Source organism: Perissodus microlepis, chromosome 1, assembly GCF_051167445.1.
Source record: "Perissodus microlepis isolate ML-2025 ecotype Zambia chromosome 1, ASM5116744v1, whole genome shotgun sequence".
NCBI classification, from domain to species: domain Eukaryota; kingdom Metazoa; phylum Chordata; class Actinopteri; order Cichliformes; family Cichlidae; genus Perissodus; species Perissodus microlepis.
Window position 1 is genome coordinate 4420148 of NC_140461.1, and position 24301 is coordinate 4444448.

The 24301-nt window shown below is 38.8% G+C and overlaps 1 protein-coding gene across 1 annotated transcript; it reads left to right on the forward strand.

Annotated features, from left to right (window-relative positions):
* The first annotated feature begins 10737 nt into the window (after positions 1-10737).
* On the forward strand, positions 10738-24007 carry LOC146393173 (uncharacterized). The gene is made up of 13 exons (XM_084925043.1): positions 10738-10981; positions 11089-11309; positions 12362-12875; positions 13344-13399; positions 15705-15830; positions 15973-16018; positions 16186-16280; positions 18189-18304; positions 18634-18902; positions 19053-19143; positions 19402-19531; positions 22210-22366; positions 23378-24007. Exons 1-13 carry the CDS (start codon positions 10738-10740, stop codon positions 23470-23472), a joined length of 2160 nt encoding a protein of 719 aa, XP_084781169.1. The 3' UTR covers positions 23473-24007.
* Positions 24008-24301: the final 294 nt, after the last annotated feature.

The window sequence follows — 24301 nt, forward strand, 5'->3', positions numbered from 1 at the left end:
ACTTGGAAGGTTAACCTCCTGAGGTGTCTTGTTGTACTGCTGTACTTCCTGTGGTTTCTCTTCTTTGGAACTAATATTTCTTGTGTTTCCACTAAGACTAGAACTCTTGACCCTATTACTATTTAGGTGTATTACTAGGGATGGGTATTGATAAGATTTTCATGATTCCGATTCCATTTTAGATTCTGTTTAACGATTCGATTCTTTATCGATTCTTTTTAAAAAAAAAGGAGAACACTAAGGTCGATTAGCTTAGAACTTTGTTTTACATCTTCTCTTTGAACAAGATAGAAATTTAGGAGTAACATGGCCTTACAAACCCAACAGTGAGATCTTAAGAGATCCACAGCCTATGGCTCTTCAATGGGGTGTCACAGGGTCCCCAGGAAAAAAATTGTAAATGTAAAATAATAAAATAAATATTCTTCTGTAGCAATAACAAAGTATAACATAAATTATTCTGTAGCAATTACACAAGAATATCCGGTAATGTCCCTGCCTACAATTAAACACATTCACTTACCGAAAATCGGGGGCATCTGCTGTGGCAAATGGGTGCAAGCCTTTGACCACAAACTCAGTCACTGCTCGGTGACATTCGTCTATCCTGGCCTGAAAGGAGACGCTACCGGTAAACTGCAGCGAGAACTGCCAGCATCTGAGCCAGCCAGACTCTGTCTCTCTCATCATGGTCACCTAAATGCACAGTAATGGCAGGTTTTGTAATAAGGCAGATCGCGCTAACATAATATGCACTGTTAGTTGATTATTTACCTGCCGCATTAACGGGAGAGGACGTGCAAACGTTACCGCTGCTGCTGGGTTGAGATTCACGAGTCCGGAGCGGAATTAAAAACACGACATTCATTTAAGGTCATCGCGTGTTTAGTGAGCAAATGCTTTTGCATATTCGTAGTGTTTCCTCCCTTAAATGAAATATCTACTTTGCAAGTATTGCAAGTTGCCCTGTTGTCATCCGTTCTCGTAAAGTATAACCAAACTTTTGAGCGTTTAAGCCGCTTAGGCGTCGTGTTTCCTGCCAGGTAAATGACGCTCCGCAACATGGTGACGTCATTCGGGGCGACTGGAATCGATAAGGGAATCGTTTGCAAAAATGGCAAACAATTCCAAGGAATTGAAACAGTGGGAACCGGTTCTCAACAAGAACCGGTTTTCGATACCCATCCCGTATTACTATTTATTATTTTCTGAATTATTATTAACAGCAATGAGGTCGATATTGTGAAGAAGCAGGTCTGCTGATTCCCATATTGCTCTTTCTAAGAACAATATGCAACTAATATGTAAATAATATATAACATCCTGTTGTGTGTCACCCATTTTTGACTCACAGCAGGATGTTTATGCATGGGCTTGAATGTGACCATGGAGGAATGTCCCCAGTTAATGTGGGAATTATTATAAATTTAATCCAATAATAAAACAAATAAATAAATTTTGTATAAAGAGTGGGCATATAGGATTATTTGTCTGTTGTCACTGTGTGGTGCTGAGGTCAGATTCTAAGAGCAGCTCCTGTAATCACAAAGAGAAGAGAATTATCACAAACTGCCAAATGTTTACAAGTTCTTCCAGGCTTCAATATTAACTTGATAACCTTGATAACAGGAAGAAAATCACAAAACATACAAAACTGAAAATTTCATAGTTTATGTTTAATTTGATTGTTTGTTTGGTTTTTTGTTGTTTTGGGGGGTCCTAGCAGTGAAATACAGCACTTAGCCTCTGATGACAAATTGGCTTAAATTAAATCTAATTAAAAATATCATCTAAAAAGAAACTTAGTGCTGAATGTTTCTATAGAATGTAAATACAGTGTCCAGTACTAAGTGCAATTTTAAGTCCAAGTTTCACTAATTTAATGTCAGCCTGTATTTGCCGGTCACTGGTGTGTCCGTGAAAGAAGAGATGAATATATTTTTAGTTTTCTGTCAGCCGATGCTTCCTCTTTTTTATTCAAAGAGTAATTTACATGAAATGCCAGCAAGATCCAAACAATCTTTTCAGAGTTACTCATTTGTTTTTTCCCTGCTGGCACATCAGCTCTGCTCCTGATTCTGCTCAGATAAAAGGGACTCAGCACCATGCAAAGGTAGGCTATGCTTTGGCTGTCTTTATGTTACAGATCTAATTCAGGTTTTTGGCCTTTTCTTGCAGAAAAATTTGGTAATATGAAGACATATAAATGTAAATACTGTAGCTCAGGAGGTAGAGCAGGTCATCCACTAATTGGAAAGTTGGTTGGTTGGTTCAATCCTGGCTGCTACGTCTGCATACTAAGGCTATGTCCACACGTACACGGGTATTTTTGAAAACGGAGATTTTCCGTTTTCGTTTTAAAAAATAATCCCGTCCACACATAAAGTCAGAAATTAAGGAAAACGCTGCTAGGAACATGCCAAAGCAACAGGTGGCGCTATATTCCTAACCGTGTAGAAATGTTGGCCAATCAGAAGTCTAGAAGCCTCGGTGGGAAAAAGTAAACAAAGATGGGGCATAGAAGCAGAACCGAGTCCTATGTGTGGAGGGACAGTAACTGTGTGTGTATATGTCAGCATTTAAACACTGCAGAGAGTACAATTAACAGTAATAGTATTGTAGAAATTCATTTCACCGAAACAATAACGTGGCGCACACTGTGACGTCAAAAAAGGCGCACACCTTTGACGCTGCGTTTTCTCAGTTTTTCTCGTCCACACCTAAATGCAAAAACGGAGTTTTAGAAAATATCCACCCTGGCAGGAGTTTTTAGAAATCTCAGTTTTCAGTGACCGAAAACGCCGTTTACGTGTGGACGAAAGGTGCAATAGAAAAATCTGCGTTTTCAAAAATACCCACGTACGTGTGGACGTAGCCTAAGTGTCCTTGGGCAAGATACTAATGCCATGTTGCTTTCTGACGAATCCATCAGAGTTTGATTGTTCAATAGACAACACGCAGGCATATAAAAAGGGCTTGCATGAATGAGGCGTGTTGTGTGCTTTCAGTGCTTTGTGAGAGTAGAAAAGTGTTATATAAGAACCAATCCATTTATTGTGTTAATGTTTAATATCAGGTATTCCATTAATTAATATTCTAATTTTTAGTAGTGGTAGTGTAAGAGATGTAGCACAAGTGGACACAGTCTATATAATTTGGCTTTTTTAGGCCTTACTTTGAAGGTTAGCTTCCCGAGGTGTCTATTTGTAGTTGTACTTCCGGCTGTTTCTGTTCTTTGGAACTAATATTTCTTCATGTGTTTCCACTAAGACTAGAACTCTCTTATTTTCGGAATGATTATTAAAAGCAATGAGATCGATATTGTAGAGAGGCAGGTCTGCTGATTCCCATATTGCTCTTTCTAAGAACAATATGCAAATCATATGTAAATAATATATAACATCCTATTGTGTGTCACCCATTGTTGACTCACACCTGGTTGTTTGTGCATGTGCTTGAATGTGACCAAAGAAAAATGCCCCCAGTTAATTTGGAAATTATTATAAATTTACTCCAATAATAAAACAATACAATTAAGTGAATTTAATACAATGAGTGGGCATATAGGATATTTGTCTGTTGTCACTATGTTCGTCTTGTAATCGGAAGGTTGCCTGTTCGAGTCCCGGCTCGGACAGTCTCGGTCGTTGTGTCCTTGGGCAAGACACTTCAGCCGTTACCTACTGGTTTAGGGCCCGGATGGCTTGGGGATAGAAGCTCCCCTTGAGTCTCTCTGTCCTTGTTCGGATGATGGCATCCTTCATAGACTTAAAAGCTCTAAGAACCCACAGACTTCAGACAAATTTCACTCTTGAATCCAAAAGTCTTATGTTCTAATATAGCTTAATAAAAGTTACTAAACTTTAAAGTTGCTTTGACGAAGGGAGAACCTCTTCCATGACATAGCCTGTGATTGGGTTTAAAGGACAGACACTGTTTCAAATGAATTCTCTCTATTTCACAGGATGAAGTGGCAGCTTCTCTGGTGGCTGGTGTTTTTTCTGTCACACCAACCCTCTGCATGTCCTCCTCCAAACAAAAACTGCAACACAATGCAATATGAAAATTCGGGAGGTCAGGGTTCCTGCGAGGATCAGTGTCAGAATACAGGTAGGATGTTTTAATCAGTATCAATATCAATTGTATTTCTGCGGCACATTTAAAAGCAACAAAATTGACCAAAGTGCTTCACAATTAGTGAAGAACAATAGAAAAACATATACAGAAAAAGACAATATATTTAACATAAGAAAAAACAAACAAATATAAAAAATATAAAACAAGTTTGATGGTACTCAAACTTAAATTGAATTAAAAGCCAACATAAAAAAGTGAGTTTTAAGACGGGATTTGAAAGGCTGTATAGACTCTGAATATGAATATTGACTGGAAACTTAATCCAGAGTCTAAGTGCTGCACCTACGAAGGCCCGATCTCCTCTATGATTCAGTCGAGACCTCGGCTGTACTAAGAGCATCTGGATAGATGATCTCAGTGCTCTTTTGGGGTTATATATGTTGAGGAGTTTGCTTAAATAACTGGGTGCCATGCCATTTAAAAGTTTAAAAGAATCTTAAAATCAATACGAATACAGAGAAGGAGCCAGTGTCAAGTTGCTCACTGGAGCAATGTGTTCATACAATCTAACAACTGTTAAAAGACATGCAGCAGCATTTTGGAATAACTGCAAGCGATGGACAGGTGAGTGTTGAAGACCCAAATAGAGAGAACTGCAGTAATCCAGTCTAGAGGTGATGAAGGCATGAATAGGTTTTTCTAGGTCCTTAGGAGAAAGATAAGGCTTCGCTTGGCAATTTCACGTAACTTGTAAAAACTGTTTTCCACAACTGTGGACACTTGCTTCTCTAATTTAAAAGAGCCATCTAAAAACACTCTGAGATTTCTTACATTGTGAGAATGATGGACCAAGAGGACCAAGGGTATCAGTTAACTTATCCAAAGGGACATAACTTCCAAAAACAATAACTTCTGTCTTATTGTTTTACTGTGTTTTCGATCACTGAAAATGGAGATTTTTTAAAAACTCCTCCCATGGTGGAGATTTTCGAAAACTCAGTTTTTGTGTTTAGGTGTTGACGAGGAAAACTGAGATTTGGGCTGTGTCTCAATTCAGGGGCTGCCTCCTTTGGAGGCTGGCTTTGAAGGCCGATTATGTCACAGCGATGCAGCGAAGTCCCAATTCAAAGGCTTCTCCAAATGCGACAACAAATGCGTCCTTCATTTCCCCAAATTTGAAGGATGCGTCGGGTGTATCCTTCGTGGCCCAACTTATTCCAGAATTCATAGCGCAGCCCAGCCAATTCCACTTTCTACAATGGCAGCGGCTACTTAGTTGTAATATTACTGGTATTACCCTTTTCAATAATTTATTATTTAAACTATTATTTATAATATTTGGACAATAATATAAAAATACTTTTCAAATGCGGCAATAGCGGAGGAGCGCAACTAAAAAGATTGAAATATTACTCTTTCTGGGTCACAAAATAAACTTTTAACATCAGGCGAGAATGTAGCTGTGTAAACTTCAAATATCTGCTCTGTTTATCAAGACATCATATATTTGCAAAAGTACTCTGACGTTTTTGGAGACATCTGTTACCCACCAGCTCGATAGCTGACCGGGAGGTCAAGGCTCACTAGAGTAGGCGAGAACCCCAGACTCCCAGCACATTGTTTTCAGATTACTCGCTACTCAGGTTAAACATGATATATAAGTCACTTAGATAACTTAAAAATGTTATTGTTTAGCTTTTTTCAGTATTTTATTTGTTCCTGAGTAAATTGGTTTGGCTGAGATTAAAGTTATAGTTTTCACACAGTTGAATAAACGTCAAACAGAAAACTGATTAAATAGAAGTGTGAGATGGTAGAGAATTTACTCCAGTGTCCTGTTATAGTTTACATAGCAAGGAGTAGATGGCTGAGTTTATTAAATTCCGCTGAGACAGCGGTGACGCAAATCTGAAGGCTACACTGTCCAATTTCACAGATTCGCACTTCCGGCCTTGTTGGTCTTTGGAGGACCTGGCCCACGTGTAGACCACGAAGGCCAGGTCCTCTAAAGGATGCAGCCCCTGATTTGAGACACTGCTTTAGTCACGCAACATCAAAGGTGTGTGCCTTTTTTGACGTTATGCTGTGCGCCAGGTTATTGTTTACATGAGATTAATTTCTACAATGGCGGATATAGACAAATTGCTGTTGCTGTTAATCTAGTTTTTACATGCTTACATATACCAACACAGTAACTGTCCCTCCATTTAAAAAGACAGAGGCGTTAGAGTAAACTTCTCCATTCAACACAGACGCTCTCACAACCTAAATCTCAACGCAGATGTCGGATTTGAATAAATTACATTTTTTAAATTAAATTTATGTCTGCTGTATGCATTTTTTTTATTCCTAAGTTGTGAGTCTACGCAGCAGCCAAAATACTGTCTTTGATTATTAACACTTGAAATGATCAAGGTACTTGAAAAGTAACACAAAATTAGCTGCCTTTCCAAAAAAACACCAAAAATTTTCAGAAGTACTTGAGGTTTGTCTGTGAAGGTTCTCAGTCATCCAGGTCATTGTAGTCTGAGGAGCTTGGAAAGAAAAGCATCTGGAGCTTCTTCAATTCTAAGGTCAAATGGTGGAGAGTCCATGTGCCTCTGGGGGGGACACTCCCATAGGGCTTTAATCTGGAACTCTCCACCATTTGACCTTAGAATTGAAGAAGCTTCTCGGATGTCACTTGAAACGTCTTCAAGCAACTTAAGGAAGTCCAGATGCTTTTCTTTCCAAGCTCCTTAGACTACTTGAGGTTTACTCTTTCCCTGTGCGTGTATGCGCCCAGGTGAGCTGTCTGCGGTCCGGGACGGGACGGAGTAACTCCGTCGCAGATGTCATCAGCATAACAGTGAAAGGGAATGTTGTATTTCCTGAAAATAGATCCCAAAGGCAGCATGTATAAAGAGACCCAGAACAGACTCCTGTGGCACACCACAACAAATAGGGGCAGAGGAAGGGGAGTATTTCCCAAAAGCAACAGAAAAAAAATCTCTCTGACAGGTATGATTTAAACCATGATAAAACTGTGCCTTTAAGACCAACAACGTGTTCAAGTCTTGGTAAAAGAATGTTATGATAAACTGTGTCAGAGGCGGCAGTCAAATCTAAAACTGCTAAAACAGAAAAACAACCTGAGTCGACAGTTAAAAGAAGATCATTAAAAACTCTTAAAAGTGCAATTTCAGTACTGTGATGAGAACCAGACTGGAACCCTTCCCAAATGCCATGAGCATCTAAAAAGGTCTGAAGTTGGCTTTGCAAAAACTGCATAAAAAGCACTTGCAGTAACAAAAACATAATATTCCAGAAACACGCTTTACCGATCCGATCAGCTGTTCGTAACACTTCCTACGTCCATCAGCGCAAACTATCGCATGTCCGCCATGACCTGCCCGGAACCGGAAGTGACGTCATTTTGCGGAAATGTAGTTTTTTACCATCAGGGCCTTATGAGCCTATACTGGTGTTTTTAAAAGTTATGTTTGACTTTATGACTTTCTGTATCGTTTCTGGGATGCTTAGGACTCAAATTACACTGCTGGAAATAGTTTATTTTGATGCATATGCTGTTTTTTTTGCAAATTTGCATTATAATATTTATTTTTGTTTTTCCTGCAGTATATAAAAATTGGTGTATTTCAAAAATAAAAATATGAAGACACTCAAAATAAATTTCCTGTGGTGGGAAACTATTTTGTGCAACTTTTTTGTATTTACAGTTTTGAGGGATAAGCCTCTTAAATTTCTCTAACTAGAAATATATGTTAAAAAAACAAAAACGATTTTCAATTTTTTGGTAGTTTATCGCACTTTTTTGCAATTTATATAATTACTATGCACTTAATGCAGACATATTATTACAATTTTGGCTATAATGGTTGTATTGATGTATATCAACTTGAAATGCTCCCAAAAATGGCATTACAGCATGTAAAAATGTAATATAAGCTCTGGCGGACTTGGTTCTATGGTAGGTCTTAAAGGGTTAATAGTGGGTTGCACAACAGCATGTTGAAAGCAGCTGGTACACAACCTAATGACAAGGAATTTAATAAGAGTAAAACATTAGGCCCAATAATGTGAAGAGCTTCCTTGAAAAGGCGAGAAGGAAGAATATCCTGAGGGGTATTAGAAGGTCTTAAATGATCAATTACTTCCGTTAAGACAGAAAAAGTCACAGGCTCAAACTGATGAAAATGAGCTGAGTGCTTAGAGAGAAGATCTAGGTCAAACACTGCCTGTGAATGTGGAGACCGTAAAGCGGATATTCTTTTAATAAAGTGCAGAGGAAGTCTCCATGGGAACAGTGGCACAGGGGTTAATCACAGAATTAAACATTTTAAAAAGAACTCGGGGCTTGTGACTGACCTGTGACTAAGATGCTTGTTTCTATGCGTTAGGTTTGAAGTGTCTCTCCCACGCATCTTTGTTCTTGGGTAATACAGTAAATAAAAATGTACCAGAGTTTACAGGTGAAAATGTGAGAACTCCTGTAGGACTTTTAGATATTAAATTAATATAGTAAAATTAATGTAGTAAAAATGTGAAAATTGATGTTATTTTACAGATGATTCCTGCTGCTATATGAACTATGTAGACAACATTTTGGAAACTGGAAGCCTTGATGACACTATCAAGTAAACACTCTCATTCCAAATCACAGCACACTTTTTTATTTCAATTGTTTGGAGTTTTATGTGCGTAGGAGTACAACACAGAGTTAAGATTTTAAGGTATATAAGGCTTATAGTGTAGTATAAGAATTAATGAGAGACAGCAAAATGAGTCATGCTGATATTTTCTTGTCCTTTTCCACAAGCGCAATTGAGAAACTAGAAGATTTCATAGCGAAAGCAAAAATAAACGGGAACCATTTAGCAATGACTTCTGACCATGTTGTTGCTCTCCAGTATGAACCCAATGACATGTTCAACGGCTTCGATATTCATGCGAGTGATAAGGTATTTAAAAAAATCTGATTTCATATTAATTTAAAAATTATTGTGACAGTAACTAACTTTCTTTAAAAGGATGTGCATACATACATTCATTTTCTGGTTATGATTTTTTTTTAATATGAAAATATTTATTATCACTGTAAAGAAAAAAAGATGGAATGTTTGACATTGGGAAATCAATAGGATACAAACAGTGTACATGTATATTGCTTACATTTTTCATAAGCAACAAAACAGGTTGTATATTATTACTTTTGCTATGTAGCACCTCAACATTTACTTTATAGATTAAAATTTGGTGCTGCTTCAAAGAGTATGAATCTTAATGATGTGTTATGTAGTTCCGGATTAGATGCTTAAATATATTTAATTATTTTCCTAATATTCATTGTCAGAACATTATTTTAGTTTTTTTGCAACAAAGAAATCATACCCATCAGTCTTAGTTGAGAGTTTCATTGTGTTATTACAGGCATTCACATGAATGAATGTTTCTCTTCTTGTTTTTGGCATTGTGTTGATAATATAGGAAATATCATATGATCATCTTCCAAGCAGAACAGTGAGTGTTCAGCTGCCGAAAGAACTGAATCCTGGACTGAACAACACGATTGTGTTCCTCAAGCTCAAGTGGCCTGAAAAGAAACAGGTCAGGGAGATGATTTTGTGTTATAAAATTTACATTTTGTGTATGTGCATAGATTTCACAATGCTAACTCAACTTCTTTGTTTGCAGACCATATGAACTAGACATATGCACCAGAAATGCTGACTTTGAGTGCACATTATCATCAACATTACATTTGTATTTTTTATTTTACAATTTTCATGGGTCATGCTATACAACTAGCTTAAATGCTGAACCACTAATAAAATAATTAAAGTAAAATTGCACTGCAGTAACTTATTGTCCACAAGTTTTCCATTACCACACAACATGAATCACAATAACTTACAGTTGAAATGTATCAGCTGAGGAGGCACAGTTACTTTAATGTTTGGGCTTAGACCCCCAAGTGTCATGGTCTTGGGTCATGTGACCCAGTGTTTCTGAGTTTCATGTTATTTTGTTATTTCATCTGTATTCGAGTTTCTTTTCAGTTATCTAGTTATTCGGTCATGCGTAGTTTGCAGTTTAGTTCATGGTTTATCAGGTTCCCCATGTGTCATGTTTACGTCTCCATGTTTCCTGTTCTATTTTGAAAGACTCCAGTGTTCTTTGTTCATTGTATTTAGTTTCACTTCCGCTGTCCTGTCATTAGGTTCATGTGTTTCAGCTGTGCTCCCATGTGTGGCCACTTCCCTTGATCATCCCTTGTGTGTATTTAGTCTTTGTGTTTCTTTCAGTCAGGGTCGAGTCGTCTATTTAACTTCCCCATGTTATGTCAGGTTTCAGGACTCCGTGCTGGTCATGGTGCTTTCATGTATACGTTTCATAGTTGTTTCATGTTCCAGCACAGAGTCCTGTTTATAGCTGACTCAGTCATATTCATTATTGTCACCTTGTCAGTTTTTAGTTTTCCCATTTCAGCTTTTAGTTTTGTTCTGCCTGCTTTCTGTTGTTTGCCACGTTAATCAGCCAAAATCAAAGCTCGCTTTTCATTTCAAGTTCAGTACTGTCTCCTCATCTGTGTCTGCACCTGGATCCTCACACTCCCACACCCGGCCCGCCTCCCGCAGACCGTGATAGTACGACTCGACCATGTCAGTTCCAGTAGACATTCCAAAGGAGGTCAGGGAGGAGCTGGCGAGGCTCCGCCACATCATGGATTCCATCTGCGGGTCCAGGGATCCTATGGCAGTGAGCATTGGATTGGTGGCTGCGGACGCCACCTCTCTAAAAGAGCCGCGCCTCAGCCAGATGACGCAACTTGTGGAAACTTTTGATTCTCTGGCCCCGCTAAAAGAGGGGCTCCGCGCCCACGTGCTAGCTCAACCTGTCAGGGGTGCTGCCTTGCCTCAGCATCACTGTCTCACGGCCCCAAGGGGATTTGGGTTGACTTGCTGAGGCTACACTCCAACCCGGAATCGTCTGAATCCACGTCTCCACCAGGGGCCAGCCACTCGCCCTCACTGTCTCGGTCTGACCACCTGCCTCCTGCCTCGTTTCTGGCAAGGATGTGTTCAGATGCCGAGGACTCAGCCATCACTTCACCATCAGCTGCCGTGTCATCAGCTCCCCTTGAGCCCGCTGCTAGGAGAAGGCGGCGTCTGCGCCGCAATCGCTGCCCGCCACGGTTAGAGTCACCATCTTCCACGCAGCAACTGGCAGAGGTGAGTCAGAGTGGTGCTTGTTTTGCTCCCTCTGGGCAGGGAGGATTAAAGACAATTAATTTAGAAGGAACAGACTCATGCACTATGGACTGCAAAGCATTTTTGCCGGGTTCCTCCGAGCTAAGAATTGAAACTGCCGAAGCTGTGAAATCCAGCTCTAAGGAGTTTAAGACTGCTTTCATCTCTGTGCTCCCCGGACGGGAGATTGAGCGCTCGACTCCCAAACTAACCGGGGACCCACAGGTTTTCTTCTGCTTTCCCTTTGAACGAAGAGACTGTTATTCCTTCTGGGGCCTGTAACTATCTTGATTTAGCTTGTGTTCCTAAAAATGATCAATACAATCCTGGTGAGTGCAAGAGAGGCAGTTGAGAATTACGTTTTTCTACACCTGTGTTAAATGTATTAAAGACCGAGGATAATGACTCTGAACACACCTGTGTGGTTGAAGTCAAAACTCTATGTTCAGTGATCAATAATTTGGACATAACTGCCAGATTAATGTTTCCATGTCGGGAACTCACTTTGAGTGTAAAGGAAGCGAATATGTGTTCGGACCATGTGAATCTAATGACTGTTTTCCTCAGGGATACTTATTCTAAAGTTGTGGTACAAAAGACTGTTTTTCGTTAGCTCTTCCTGAACCTAGGATTTCTTCCTCACAGATTATTTTTCCGGAGGCTGAGTGTTCTAGCTCAATCATTTTTAAGAACTGTGTCACCACTTGTAAGTAAAATTTATTTATAGCACAATTCACAGATAAAAATCACAAAGTGCTTCACAATAAAACCAAAAATACAAATAAAATAATATAAAACAGTGAAAAAATTAATGTCTGGCTGAGTGTCTGGCCTCGACAGACACTCAACCCCTGGAGGCTTGGGGGCCAGTACAGTTTGTTCACCCTTTAGCGCAGTCCTTAGCACAGTTGCCAGCTCAGCCTGAAGTTCAGTTGCCAGCTCAGCCAGCAGTTTAGATCCTGTCACTAGTTCAGCCACATATTTTCTCACCAGCTCAGGCATCAATTCAGTCTCCAGTTCTGTTATCCTCACAGTTCCCTGTTCAACCACCACCTTTATCGCCTGAGAGCTCTACTGAATTCTCTCAGCCCACCTCAGCTGCTTCCCCTGGGAGCTCTGCTGGGCTGTCTCAGTGTTCTGTCTCTACTGAGACCTCGTGCGTGCTGTCCCCACAGTCTGCAGCAACTTTCACCGAGGGCTCAGGCAAGCCCATCCAGCCCACAATAGACTATGTGTTGCCGGAGCCTGAAAGGCAACCCGAGCTGGCTGTCCATTTCACAGAGATCCAGCTAACTTCGCCTCAGCCAGAGGTTTCCACACCGTCTGGCCTTGCATCTGCTCCAGCCGGAGAACCCAGCCAGCATCAGGTCAAGTCAGCTGGGGGGCCCAAGGGGCCTGTCCAGCCTCATGTTTCGCCAGCTGGAGGTTCCAAGGGGCCTGTCCAGCCATCTGCCAATGCTGGAGGATCTGTGGGGCTCGTTCAGCCCTCAGTGCCACCATCAACGCCACCTGATCCGTCACCATCTGGCCCACGTCCAGCACCGCACGGTCGGTGGCAACTTTTCAGGCCATCTGTGGTGTCATGGACAGCCTCCTGAGTTCTCTTACCGCTGTGGCTCAGGGGGTTGGGAAGCGTATCTGTAACCGGAAGGTCGCCGGTTCGATCCCCGGGCTCTCTATCCTGGTCGTTGTGTCCTTGGGCAAGACACTTTACCCTACCGCCTACTGGTGTTGGCCATAGGGGCCGATGGCGCGATATGGCAGCCTCGCTTCTGTCAGTCTGCCCCAGGGCAGCTGTGGCTACAACTGTAGCTTGCCTCCACCAGTGTGTGAATGCGAGAGTGAATGAATAGTGGCATTGTAAAGCGCTTTGGGTGCCTTGAAAATCCAATCCATTATTATTATTATTATTATTGTCTACCTCGCGGCCGACCTCCGGACCCACTCCTTCGCCGCTGCTTTCCGTGCAGCCAGCCTCAGGAGCAGTTTTGCTTTGGACTCTTGTGTTGTCAGCAGGTCGGGTCGACCTTTGGAATGGAAGCTTCATGGACTCTTGTCTTGCTGACCTCCAGGTCGACCTCCAGAACCATCTTGTTTTGAACTTTGTACCTTGAACCTTCAAAGTTATGCTTTCTTGACCTTTTTTCTTTTTTTTTCTCTGCTCACGTTTGGTCTGGGGTCCTTGTTGGGGTTTTTGTTGGTTGGTTTAAGGCTCGCTTTTCATTTCAAGTTCAGTACTGTCTCCTCGTCTGTGTCTGCACCTGGATCCTTCCACTCCCACACACGGTCCATCCTCCGCAGACCGTGACACCAAGGTGCTCAAGTAACAAGTCCACATGAACGCCAGGCCCCAATGTTTTCTAGTAAATCTCTGCATTATAGTGAAATAAATTTTAGACACTTCAGGTCTCAATGATTTAATAGTGCTATTTATTGGAGTATGTTCTCTTGCCTGGAAATATATGAAAATTAGTGGATTGTTGTTATTAGTATTACTGGTAGAGCAGCAGAGTTAAAATGCATCATGTTCATGTTACGATCATATAATTTTACCAAGGAATTAAAATGGACTGTGCTCTGATCTCTGCACATCATACTAGTAAGAGAAACACAACAAATTATTGTGAGTGCGAAAATAATTGAATTTGAAATTCAGTTTAAAAATTTTTATGCTGTTCTTAAAAATTCTTTGAGTACTTCTGTTACAATTCCATTTTGCATAATCTGTCATGTTCCTGGGTCTTTTGACCCAGCGTTTTGTGTTTTCTATTATTGTGATGTATTTTGGTTCTGCTTTTCTTGCTCTTTGGTTTTTGGTTCTGTTCTTCCTCAGTTTAGTGTTTAGTCATTTCTGCCTGTGTATTCCTCTGTGTAAAGTCCGTGTTTCTTAGTCTGTGGCTTTGCATGTGTGAGTTCCTGTTTTATTTTGAAGGTCTGTGCCTCTTGTCAGTGTCAGTTTTGCTTCCCCTTGTCTCGTTATGTCCAACTAATCCCAGCCACGTCTCCCTGCTGTTTCCCATTCCCCGATTGCCCTGTGTATTTAAGCCCTGTGTTTTCGTGTGTGTTGCTGGTTCGTCTGCGTGATCTCCCGCCGTCTCATGTTTTCTCTCAGTGTCTCCCTGCATCTCTGTTTTTGGTTTCAGGTTTGTTTTGTTAGTTTTTCCAGTTTAGGTTGTATTCTCGCATCACCGTTTCTGTTTGTTTTCACCCACCTTATAAAATAAAGCTTACTCTCATCAGAAGTTGCATCTTGGGTCCTATTCTCCAACTCCACACGTCTGCCATGCCAGACGTAACTTGATCACTCTAAATATGAACTTGCAGTCAACTTCATAGGTGCTGTATTGTATTGTTAGTGTGCAGAAACTATTTTTGTACTGATCCTTTACTATGCTGTGTATTCAGGATTATTTAAAACTATTTAATAGCAATTTTCCCATCAAACACTAGCTCACATACAGTGCTTTTAGTGATTAAAGGAAAACTCCACCAATAGAGCCTTTAAAAATAATTTTATATCCAGTGTGTTTTGTTTTTGTTTTTTTTCTCTAAAATTTTGTAAATCATGCAGATAGAGGACCCTCATGACATAAGTTTGTTTTCAACATCATACCTTATGACTCAATGAGCTAATGTTTAAGTAAACTGTGGTGAAAACGTGGAATATGTCAACGTTTTCACCACAGGAACATTAATTTAATGTTTAATTTAGTGATATAATAGTGCAGTCATTTATTTATTTAAAAAATGCTGATGATGTGAGTAACAGTGCATTAGTTTCTAAACTTTTCTAATGCTGAGCTTATAAATTTAAAGACCCCTTTGGGAGCTGCTCCAATTTTAGTGATAAGAAGAAACACACATCGGGGCCAGTGGCTGTAGCTCAGGAGGTAGAGCAGGTCACCTCCTAAGGTTGGCGGTTTGATCCCTGTCTGCTCCAGTCTGTGAGCCAAATATCGTTGGGCACATAGTAACCACAAGTTGCTTTCTGATGTGTGAATAAAGCATTCAGAGTAAAAAATTGCTATATAAGAACAAATCCATTTACCATTATTTTTTTACATTTTGTTTTTAAATATGGAGATATTAAGAGTTCAGCTTTCACACAGGCTGTAATATTTTACAAAACAAGATGTGGCACATTCAACCAACTGTGCAGAAATAGATGCTCTTTAGCTCTTTGCAATAATGCATAAAATGTGATTACAGTAAATACAATTTAATATGCAGTTTTATGTAAGAAGGTTTATGCCCACGGGAAAAATCAACAACACCTTTAAATATGATGCAAATAATAGTAGATGTATTTCAGAATAGACAAAGCTTAGATTAATCTGTCTTGTGAAAACCAACTGATGAATTTGTGTTTTATTGTAGAGGATTTTAGGACCCCAATATGAAGTGTATGATCAAGCACTGGTTGGCCTGAGTGTGGAGGGCAAGAACATATCAGGACTACAGCAGCGTGTCAACATCACCATCAACCTTACCAAGAAAATAAATGTAAATGCTTCTGAATTTTATCATTTACTCTATTTTGGCCTGTTAACATTATGTTATTAAATACATTTTATATTCAACAAATTCACATAAATTAGGTATGTGTAATAAAAACACGTTAACATGTAATATTTCTGTGATGTAGGAAACCCAAAACGCCTTATGCCACTTCTTTAACTTGTCAAGAAAAAGTGAGTAACCAAGCTTCACATTATCATTAGTGTCTAACATGAATATTTATTTTATAAACCGGAGTCATTGTTGTTTGTGGTTTTTCTCAAGATCACAAAGGTGCGCTGATATGACCTGGATGTAATAGCATCTTATGCATAACTGATCTCTTTGTTTGACTTAGCAGTTTTCAGTCAGGATGGATGCATTACCCTATGGACACGTGGTGAAAATCATCTCACCTGTTCCTGTGACCATCTCACATACTTTGCTGTGCTCCTGGTAGGAGTCAACATATTCATTATAAAAAGTCTAATTCAAGAATTATGTGTCTTTAGACTTAAGGATACTTCATCAACAAAATATTGACAAACACCTCAGTAATAGTGAAATCTCTCTTCATTTATCTTAACAACCATTTTCTGATCTGCTTCACAGTTGGCAGGTGTGTTACTAATAATCCAACACGTTCATGCTGAGTTTGACATAGTTTAACTATATGTTTCTCATGCTTCAGTAAAAAGTTGTTCTGTGCTACTTTTTTCCCCAGTAGTGACGCTGTGTGTGTGTGTGGAGAGGCAAACATAAAAACACAGATGTGTTTCTCTGTCTTTGTGAAGACATTAGTGACTGGAATAACGGCATTACAAGTAACGGCGTTACTAACAGCCTAATATATACGCATGTTTTTTTACTGTCTAAGGACAGCGCTAGCAAGCACTCTCTGCTTATTACCAAAAAAAAAAAAAAAAGGCTGTGATGTTCTCCTTTGTAGTGGACAGAAATATTTGGAGTGGCACAAATAATTTGTGTGGCATCTTATTCAATGCAGAACACCTGATTGTTATGTTAATAGTTTGAAATGGTTATAAAAAAATCAAGGTAAAAGGTAAATGGCTGCAAATAACTTTGTTGTTTGCAAAACTTGTGCATAGGATTTTAAAATTGACAATTTATATTTGTATTTAAATTTATGAAATATGATTCATTAAACATGTTTGTGGTTGTTACAGTAAAAAATATAACTTTTTCTATTCCGATTTTATGTTTTTTGTCTGATTGTAGATCAATTGTTAATACAGTATGTGAAAATGAAAACATAACTTTAAATTCAGACACGTTAGGTTGTGCTGAAAAGGATGATACCAAACAAGGCAAAGTAAATAGTTTTTCAAGGCAAACTGTAACTCAGTTACTAACTCAGTTACTTTTTTGAAGAAGTAACTAGTAACTATAATTAATTACTTGCCCAACACTGGAAGACATTCACTGAATTTAATCTGTTCCTAAGTCCTTTAATTCAAAGTTTAACCATCATAAGAAATCACGTCCTAAATTAAACTAACTTTGATTATTTTAATGATTTATAGAGCATTTACTGAAAAACTTGAAAATTCAACATTTCAACCCTGGAGTGTTTTTAACGATATTACAGTACTTTTCTTTCTTTACTTCTGTTACCCATCCTAATCTCTTTTTTCCTTTTCATTTGAATGTTGTAGATCAAGGTCACAGAACTTGCCCTATATGGTTTGGGACCCATAGGAAAAAAACATAAATTGAAAGTTAGATTAACTTTAGGAACATGAATAGTGTATTTGCTAAAAGCTTGTTGGGAATCAGTTTGTTGGTGCAAATATATTATTCAATGCCCTTAAACCTGTGTTACTTTTGCCATTTTTCATAGGATGAACTGAAGAAATGGGGAAAAAAACAAACAAACTGTGCTTTTGCAACAAACTGCTAGTAACAATGATACAAACTAGTTTAAAATAAAATTATAAGAAGAATCCTTAGAAGCTAAATATAAAGAAATGAGGGGTGACTTAAGACTTTCATGATACTAACATTACTGCATGCTTAAAATGATACTCTGTCAACATAGAAAGATGCCCTTGATCTGTATCATTCCTGATACTACCACTAGATGCCAAAACAAAAATCTCCACATAGTCATCTTTTCCTGCTACAAATGCTCACTTTACAACTCATGACTGTAATCTTTATTCCTCTGTTAGTGCCATCTGTACTCATCCAATGTTCATTGTTTAATTGATTTGTCCCCATCTTATCTGTGTAATTTTTCTCTAATCTACATCAGCTCTTTATACTTTGTGTGTCTTTTTGTTTTGAATTTTAACTCACAATGGAGATGCTGCAAAATAATGTGAAAGTGTATTTTCTCCACAGGTCACTGCTTCCCCATCACCTAAAGACCAGGAGATTTTAACATACATCACTCTGATTGGCTGCAGTCTGTCTCTTTTTACCCTCGTCATCACTGTTTTTCTCTTCATCACAAATAGGTAATTATCTGTTTTCTGATTGATGACATCCTTCAAAACTTAATCCTCCCTATTTCTAATAGCATCCTCCTCTCCTGCTCCCATCAACTCTTCAGCATTTTCTCTCATCAGTCTCGCCTCACTTATTGTCAATTAATTATCCTTTTTGTCTTTTTTGCATTATTTTAATCTTTTTCCTCTAATCCCATCGTTTCTCATCTGTATTGTCTTTATTCTCTTTCCTTCTTTCTTCCTTACTGGATTTTCCATTTTTTTCCAAACAAAATATGACCAAATAATCTGCTTGAAAGTTGTCACTTAGCATGAATCACAACTCCTGTATTTGCCAGAAAAGGCAGAGAAGATGTTTCTATGAGGGTTCACATCAACCTCGTGATTGCACTGATCCTCCTCAACCTGCACTTCCTGCCCAATCAAGCAGCGGCAGCAGTGTCCTCCTCTGGGCTCTGTTTATACATGGCTCTTGCCCTTCACTACTCTCTGCTGGCCACTTTCATCTGGACGGCTTTGGAGGGATTCCACCTCTACCTTCTCTTAGTCAAAGTCTTCAACATCTACATCAAGAGATATCTGCTCAAACTCGGCGTGGTGGGATGGGGTGAGTGGAATAATTTAGGCATGAAGCTGTTTATCATCATGATCATCATCTGAATAATTCAATTCAATTTTATTTATATAGCGCTAAATCACAACAACAGTCACCTCAAGGTGCTTTATATTGTATAACTGTTCAGTTCTTGTGTTTCAGGTGTTCCTGCAGTCATTGTGTCAGTGGTGGTGATCATAGACAGAGGCTTTTATGGCCATGTCCCTCTGGACAACTCCAACAAAACTGCAATGTAATTCATATTTATTCATAAAATAAATCATACTTTCTGTATCTTGGCATGTTCACACTGTAGTCCTTTGTCATAAATGTAACATAAACGTTAGGCAGCAAACCCAGTTTCACCAAGCATCTAATTTGACAAAATTAAAATACTGAGAAGTTTCTGGTATATTTAACCACATGTATCTCAATCATCTGCAATAACACCTCTATGAAGTACAAAATGTAAAAGACTAAAACACGGATCACCTACACTCCCTTTTTTTAGATGCTATATAACCAATAACTATGTAAAGATGGGAACTACAGTGGGACTGTTCAGCTTGGTGTTCCTCTTTAACATGTTTATGTTTGGAGCGACAATCAGACGTGTCTGGATTCTACGCAAAAGCACAGAGGTACGGGCAGTTTTATGTTGCTATTGAAATTGATGTTTTCTATGTCAATATGTTCTGTGAAATCTCAAAAAGCAACAAGAAATTAGTCTATTTAACAACAAAAATGAAGACTATCCCTTGTCACCATTGTTAATTTTTATTTAATATGCATAGCTTCCTTTTAAAGGTTAGACTGTAGGATGGGCTGTCTGTTAGCGTTTAAGTCAAAGTAAATTCTATGAAAATATTGATCTGATCACTTAAGTAGGAAAGGAAGTTATTAAATGTTCTTAATCAGTTTCAGCTGCTTTGATACAGACGTCGACAAAATTGTTGGTACCCTTCGGACAATGAAAGAAAACCTCACAATGGTCACAGAAATAACTTTAAATTTGCCAAAAGTAATTATCAATAAAACAAATCTATAAATCTTAACCAATGAAAGCCAAACATTGCTTTTCAACCATGCTTCAACTGAGTTATTTAACATATAAATGCATGAAACAGGCCTGGATAAAAATGATGGTACTCCTAGGAAAGAATAAAAATGATGTGACCAAAGGAAATGTTAATCCAAGGTGTGTCCACTAATCACCATTACAGGTAGACAATCTTGTAATCAGTCAGTGTGCCTACATATAGGACTCCAGGTTGTCACTGTGTTGTTTGGTGACATGGTGTGTACCACACTCAACATGGACCAGAGGAAGCAAAAGAAAGAGTTGTCTCAGGAGATTAGAAAGTAAATCATAGACAAGCATGTTAAAGGTAAAGACTATAAGACTATCTCCAAGCAGCTAGATGTTCCTGTGACTACAGTTGCCCATGTCATTCAGAAATTTAAGATCCATGCGACTGTAGCCAACCTCCCTTGACGTGGCCGCAGGAGGAAAATTTATGACAAGTCAAAGAGACGGATAACCTGAATGGTAACAAAAGAGCCCAGAAAGACTTCTAAAGAGAACCAAGCTGAACTTCATGCTCAGAGGACATCAGTGTCAGATCGCACTATCCGTCGTTTGAGCCAAAGTGGGCTACATGGGAGACAACCAAGGAGGACACAATTGTTGAAAACAAATCATAAAAAAGCCAGGCTGGAATATGCCAAACTACATGTTGACAAGCCACAAAGGTTGGCTTCTGGAGAGAAATGTGCTGGCCAGTGTCAGAAAGCTTGGTCTCAGTCGCAGGTCATGGGTCTTACAACGGGACAACACACACAGCTAGAAACACCCAAGGATGGCTAAGAGGGAAACATTGGACTATTTTAAAGTGGCCTTCTATGAGCCCTGACCTCAATCCTATTGATCATCTTTGGAAGGAGCTGAAACATGCAATCTGGAAAAGGTGCCCTTCAAACTGGAAACAACTGGAGCAGTTTGCTCATGAGGAGTGGGACAAAATACCTGTTGAGAGGTGCAGAAGTCTCATTGACAGTTACAGGGATCATTTGATTGCAGTGATTGCCTTAAAAGGTTGTGGAACAAAATATAAAGTTGTGGGTACCATCATTTTTGTCCAGGCCTGTTTCATCCATTTATTTTTTAAATAACTCAGTAGAAGCATGGTTGAAAAGCAATATCTGACATTCATTGGTTAAGATTTATAGATTTTTTTAAAATTGATTATTACTTTTGGCAGATTAGTTATTTCTGTGACCATTGTGAGTTTTTCTTTCATTGACCGAAGGGTACCAACAATTTTGTCCACGTCTGTATTAATGAAATTAACAACAGGAACCCTGACTGCCATTAGGTATAGGGTGTGTGTGTGTATGTATGTGTATACACACACACACACACGCACGCGCACACACACACACACACACACACACACACACGCACACACTATAGGAATGAGAGATCTCTCTCTATCTGTCGCTGAGGGACTGTCTGCTGCTCGTCAAATACATTTTATTATTAAAATGTTGACCCTGTGCTAACTTGCATATGACAAATAAAACTGAAATCCTTGGCCCCATTGTCAGACCCTAAACTGGACCATTTGGCCCTTGGTTCCTCCTGGCACATGACAATTTTGGCCTCATGTGGTGAGAGTGTGCAAACAGTTACTGTTGGATGAAGGAACTGATAATATTCACTGCCCCCACAAACATCTGACCTAAATTCAACAGAACACTTCTGGGACATTATGTTTTGGTCCATCCGATGCTGCCAATTTGCAGCTCAACTGTCCAAGAGTTCAGTGATTCCCTGGTGATCTGGGAGGATTTCCCCAAAGACATCATCCATCGTCTCATTAGGAGCATGTGCATGTTGCCAGACATGCGTATAAGCACATGGGAGCCTACAAACAAAGAACCATTTTGAGGGGCTGAAATGAAGTTTCAGCAAAACAAATCAGCCTGTTGCTTCATTTTTCCGTTTAGTTGGGCTCACTGTGAATTTAGATTTTGATAATATTATTTTTATTCAAATAGCATGGCATCCTTTCGCGTCTAACACATTAACCAGTCCATTTCAGCATTGATTTTTTTCCCAATGAGATGTTCTTTTGCCATTGTTGCTGTTATGTTGTTCCTCTAATTATTTTGAGCAATGCATTATATTTGTAGTCATTTATTTACAAAGGAAAAACAACACATACCTTGATTAGTAAAAATGATTCTTCAAACACATTTATCTATCTGTGTGAAATTGTATATAATCTCCTGTGTAATTGTATATTTGGCAAATCAGTTTGGGCAGAGTAACCGTGACAGAGCCAAGAAAGACATGTGTACCCTGCTGGGAATCATGACTCTGCTCGGCATTACCTGGGGCCTGGTCTTCTTCTCTTTTGGCTACCTGACCACTGTTGGCCTCTACCTCTTCTGTATCCTGAACTCATTTCAAGGTCCGTATAACTATTTTATGTGTTAGGCTCAGTTCTGGGCTCATATTAGTGCTATTCTACCTGCCAGGATTATGTGATATACTGTAAAGCTTTGATTCCCAAAGTTGCTGCCTCTTGGGACATGAAAGCTATGCAGATGGGCAGGTCATTCACAATTAATTAACTCTGTCTCTCACTCAGGGTACAACATGTAATACTATATTTTTGATTCAGGATTATGTGAATGACGAGTTGGTGACACAGTTCTGATCTTCATACATTAGATATTAGCACAGTCATTTTCACTAAAACTACATTTCTCATTCATAATATTAATCAACTTCTACTTTCGAGGTTTCTCCCTCTTAAAAGGGAGTTTTCCCTTCCCACTGTTGCTAAAGTGCTTGGTCATAGGGGGGTCATACGATTGTTGGAGTTTTCTGTTTTCTTTCTATTACAGTATGCTAGGGTCTTTGCCTTATAATATAAAGCACTTCGAGGCAACTGTCTTTGTGATTAAAGATTGTTTAATATTAGCATATGTGTAAAATATTAAATGAAAAGTTAAAATTGTGTCAATAATGAGCAGCAATGTTATTAAAGTGTGTTATTATAATGTGTCATTTATGGTAATCCTACATTTTGAACCCTACTAGTTTTACTATATAGTTCTGTTCCTGGTTATAGTCCTGAGTGCTTTCCTTCTTTAGTTTTTTTTTAGCCTCTTGTTAGTTTCTATCACCCTCTGTGTACCCTTCCTTGTGTGTCGAGCACCTTGTATTTATTTCATTCATGTTTTTGTGTTGTTTGTTTGTTGTCATGAGTTCTTCTTCCTTTCTTGTCTGTTATGATTCTTTTCTCAGCCATGTTTTGTTCTCCCCAGCTATCTCCATTCCTCTAATCACCTCTCCATCCTGCAGATCCTGACTGAGCGTAGATTTACTGCTTTTATTTTCAAATGTAATACTCATTGCATCTCCTGTACAAAGTCTAAACATTTGCTTATCTCTCTCTCTCGCTTGTTCCATGCAGGTTTCTTCATCTTCCTGTGGTTTATGATGTCACTGAGAAAGGCTAAAACCTCAGTTACTAATACAAGCAGTGAAACACGTAGCACCAGCACCTAGCTCACACACAACTACCAGTAACCCAAGAAGTGCCTATGTGTTTCCTTTTAAAATGTGTAAAGTAATATAAATCTAGAAACATTCTTTCTTCTTAAGTTCATGTATAAAACAATGTATCAGATAAGACAGTGACTGAGACTAAAAAATGTACATGAATGTATTAAGTGGGAAGATTTTAACAGCTCCACTTTATTTTGAAATTTTCTTGTTATTAGAATAGACAGAGTCTTTGTGGCAAGGGGTTTAACTTTCCACCGGATCATGTAACATATGATGATAATGCATTTGAGCCTTTTTCATTTTTGGAGCACTTCTGAGAGTAGAAATTGAAATAGCGATGCAGGAAAGAAAGGCCAGAATAAGACAGATGATAGATTCAAGTGTCTCTTCTGCATCCACTTTCAGAGATCAGAGGTATAACAATAGAAAATTGCTCTTTTTATTTTTCTGTCTTAAGTCACACATTCACATTTCTATATACCAGCTCAAATCTAGGTTGTAAATGAAACTCACCTGGCATTAGTTTAGTGTTTTAGGAGGCTGTTATGTTAATTGCATGAACAGCATTCTAATGTTCTATTGTAATTGGACTGTTTTGAGGTTTATTTTATATTAAAAACATTGTGAATCACTAAAGGCTGTGGTGTCAGTAATAATTGTAATAGCTGCCTTTCAATGTTTAATCATAAAGACGTTATTGCAAAAAAATTTTTCTTGCTAACCCAGTTTATGACTGAAAAAATAGCTGTCACTCCAGGAAAAAAAGAGGAAAAAAAAGAACCTTTGGGTTGATATTTTTGTAGAATAGTTACTGGCAATCTAAAGCCCA

What these genes read in the sequence shown, in the direction of transcription:
- LOC146393173 (XM_084925043.1), top strand. Translation starts at nt 10,738, where the DNA reads ATGTCAGTTCCAGTAGACATTCCAAAGGAGGTCAGGGAGGAGCTGGCG. An exon ending in CCACGCAGCAACTGGCAGAG is followed by an intron (nt 11,310 to 12,361) that starts GTGAGTCAGAGT and finishes TTATCCTCACAG; the next exon opens with TTCCCTGTTCAACCACCACC. An exon ending in CTTTAACTTGTCAAGAAAAA is followed by an intron (nt 16,019 to 16,185) that starts GTGAGTAACCAA and finishes TTGACTTAGCAG; the next exon opens with TTTTCAGTCAGGATGGATGC.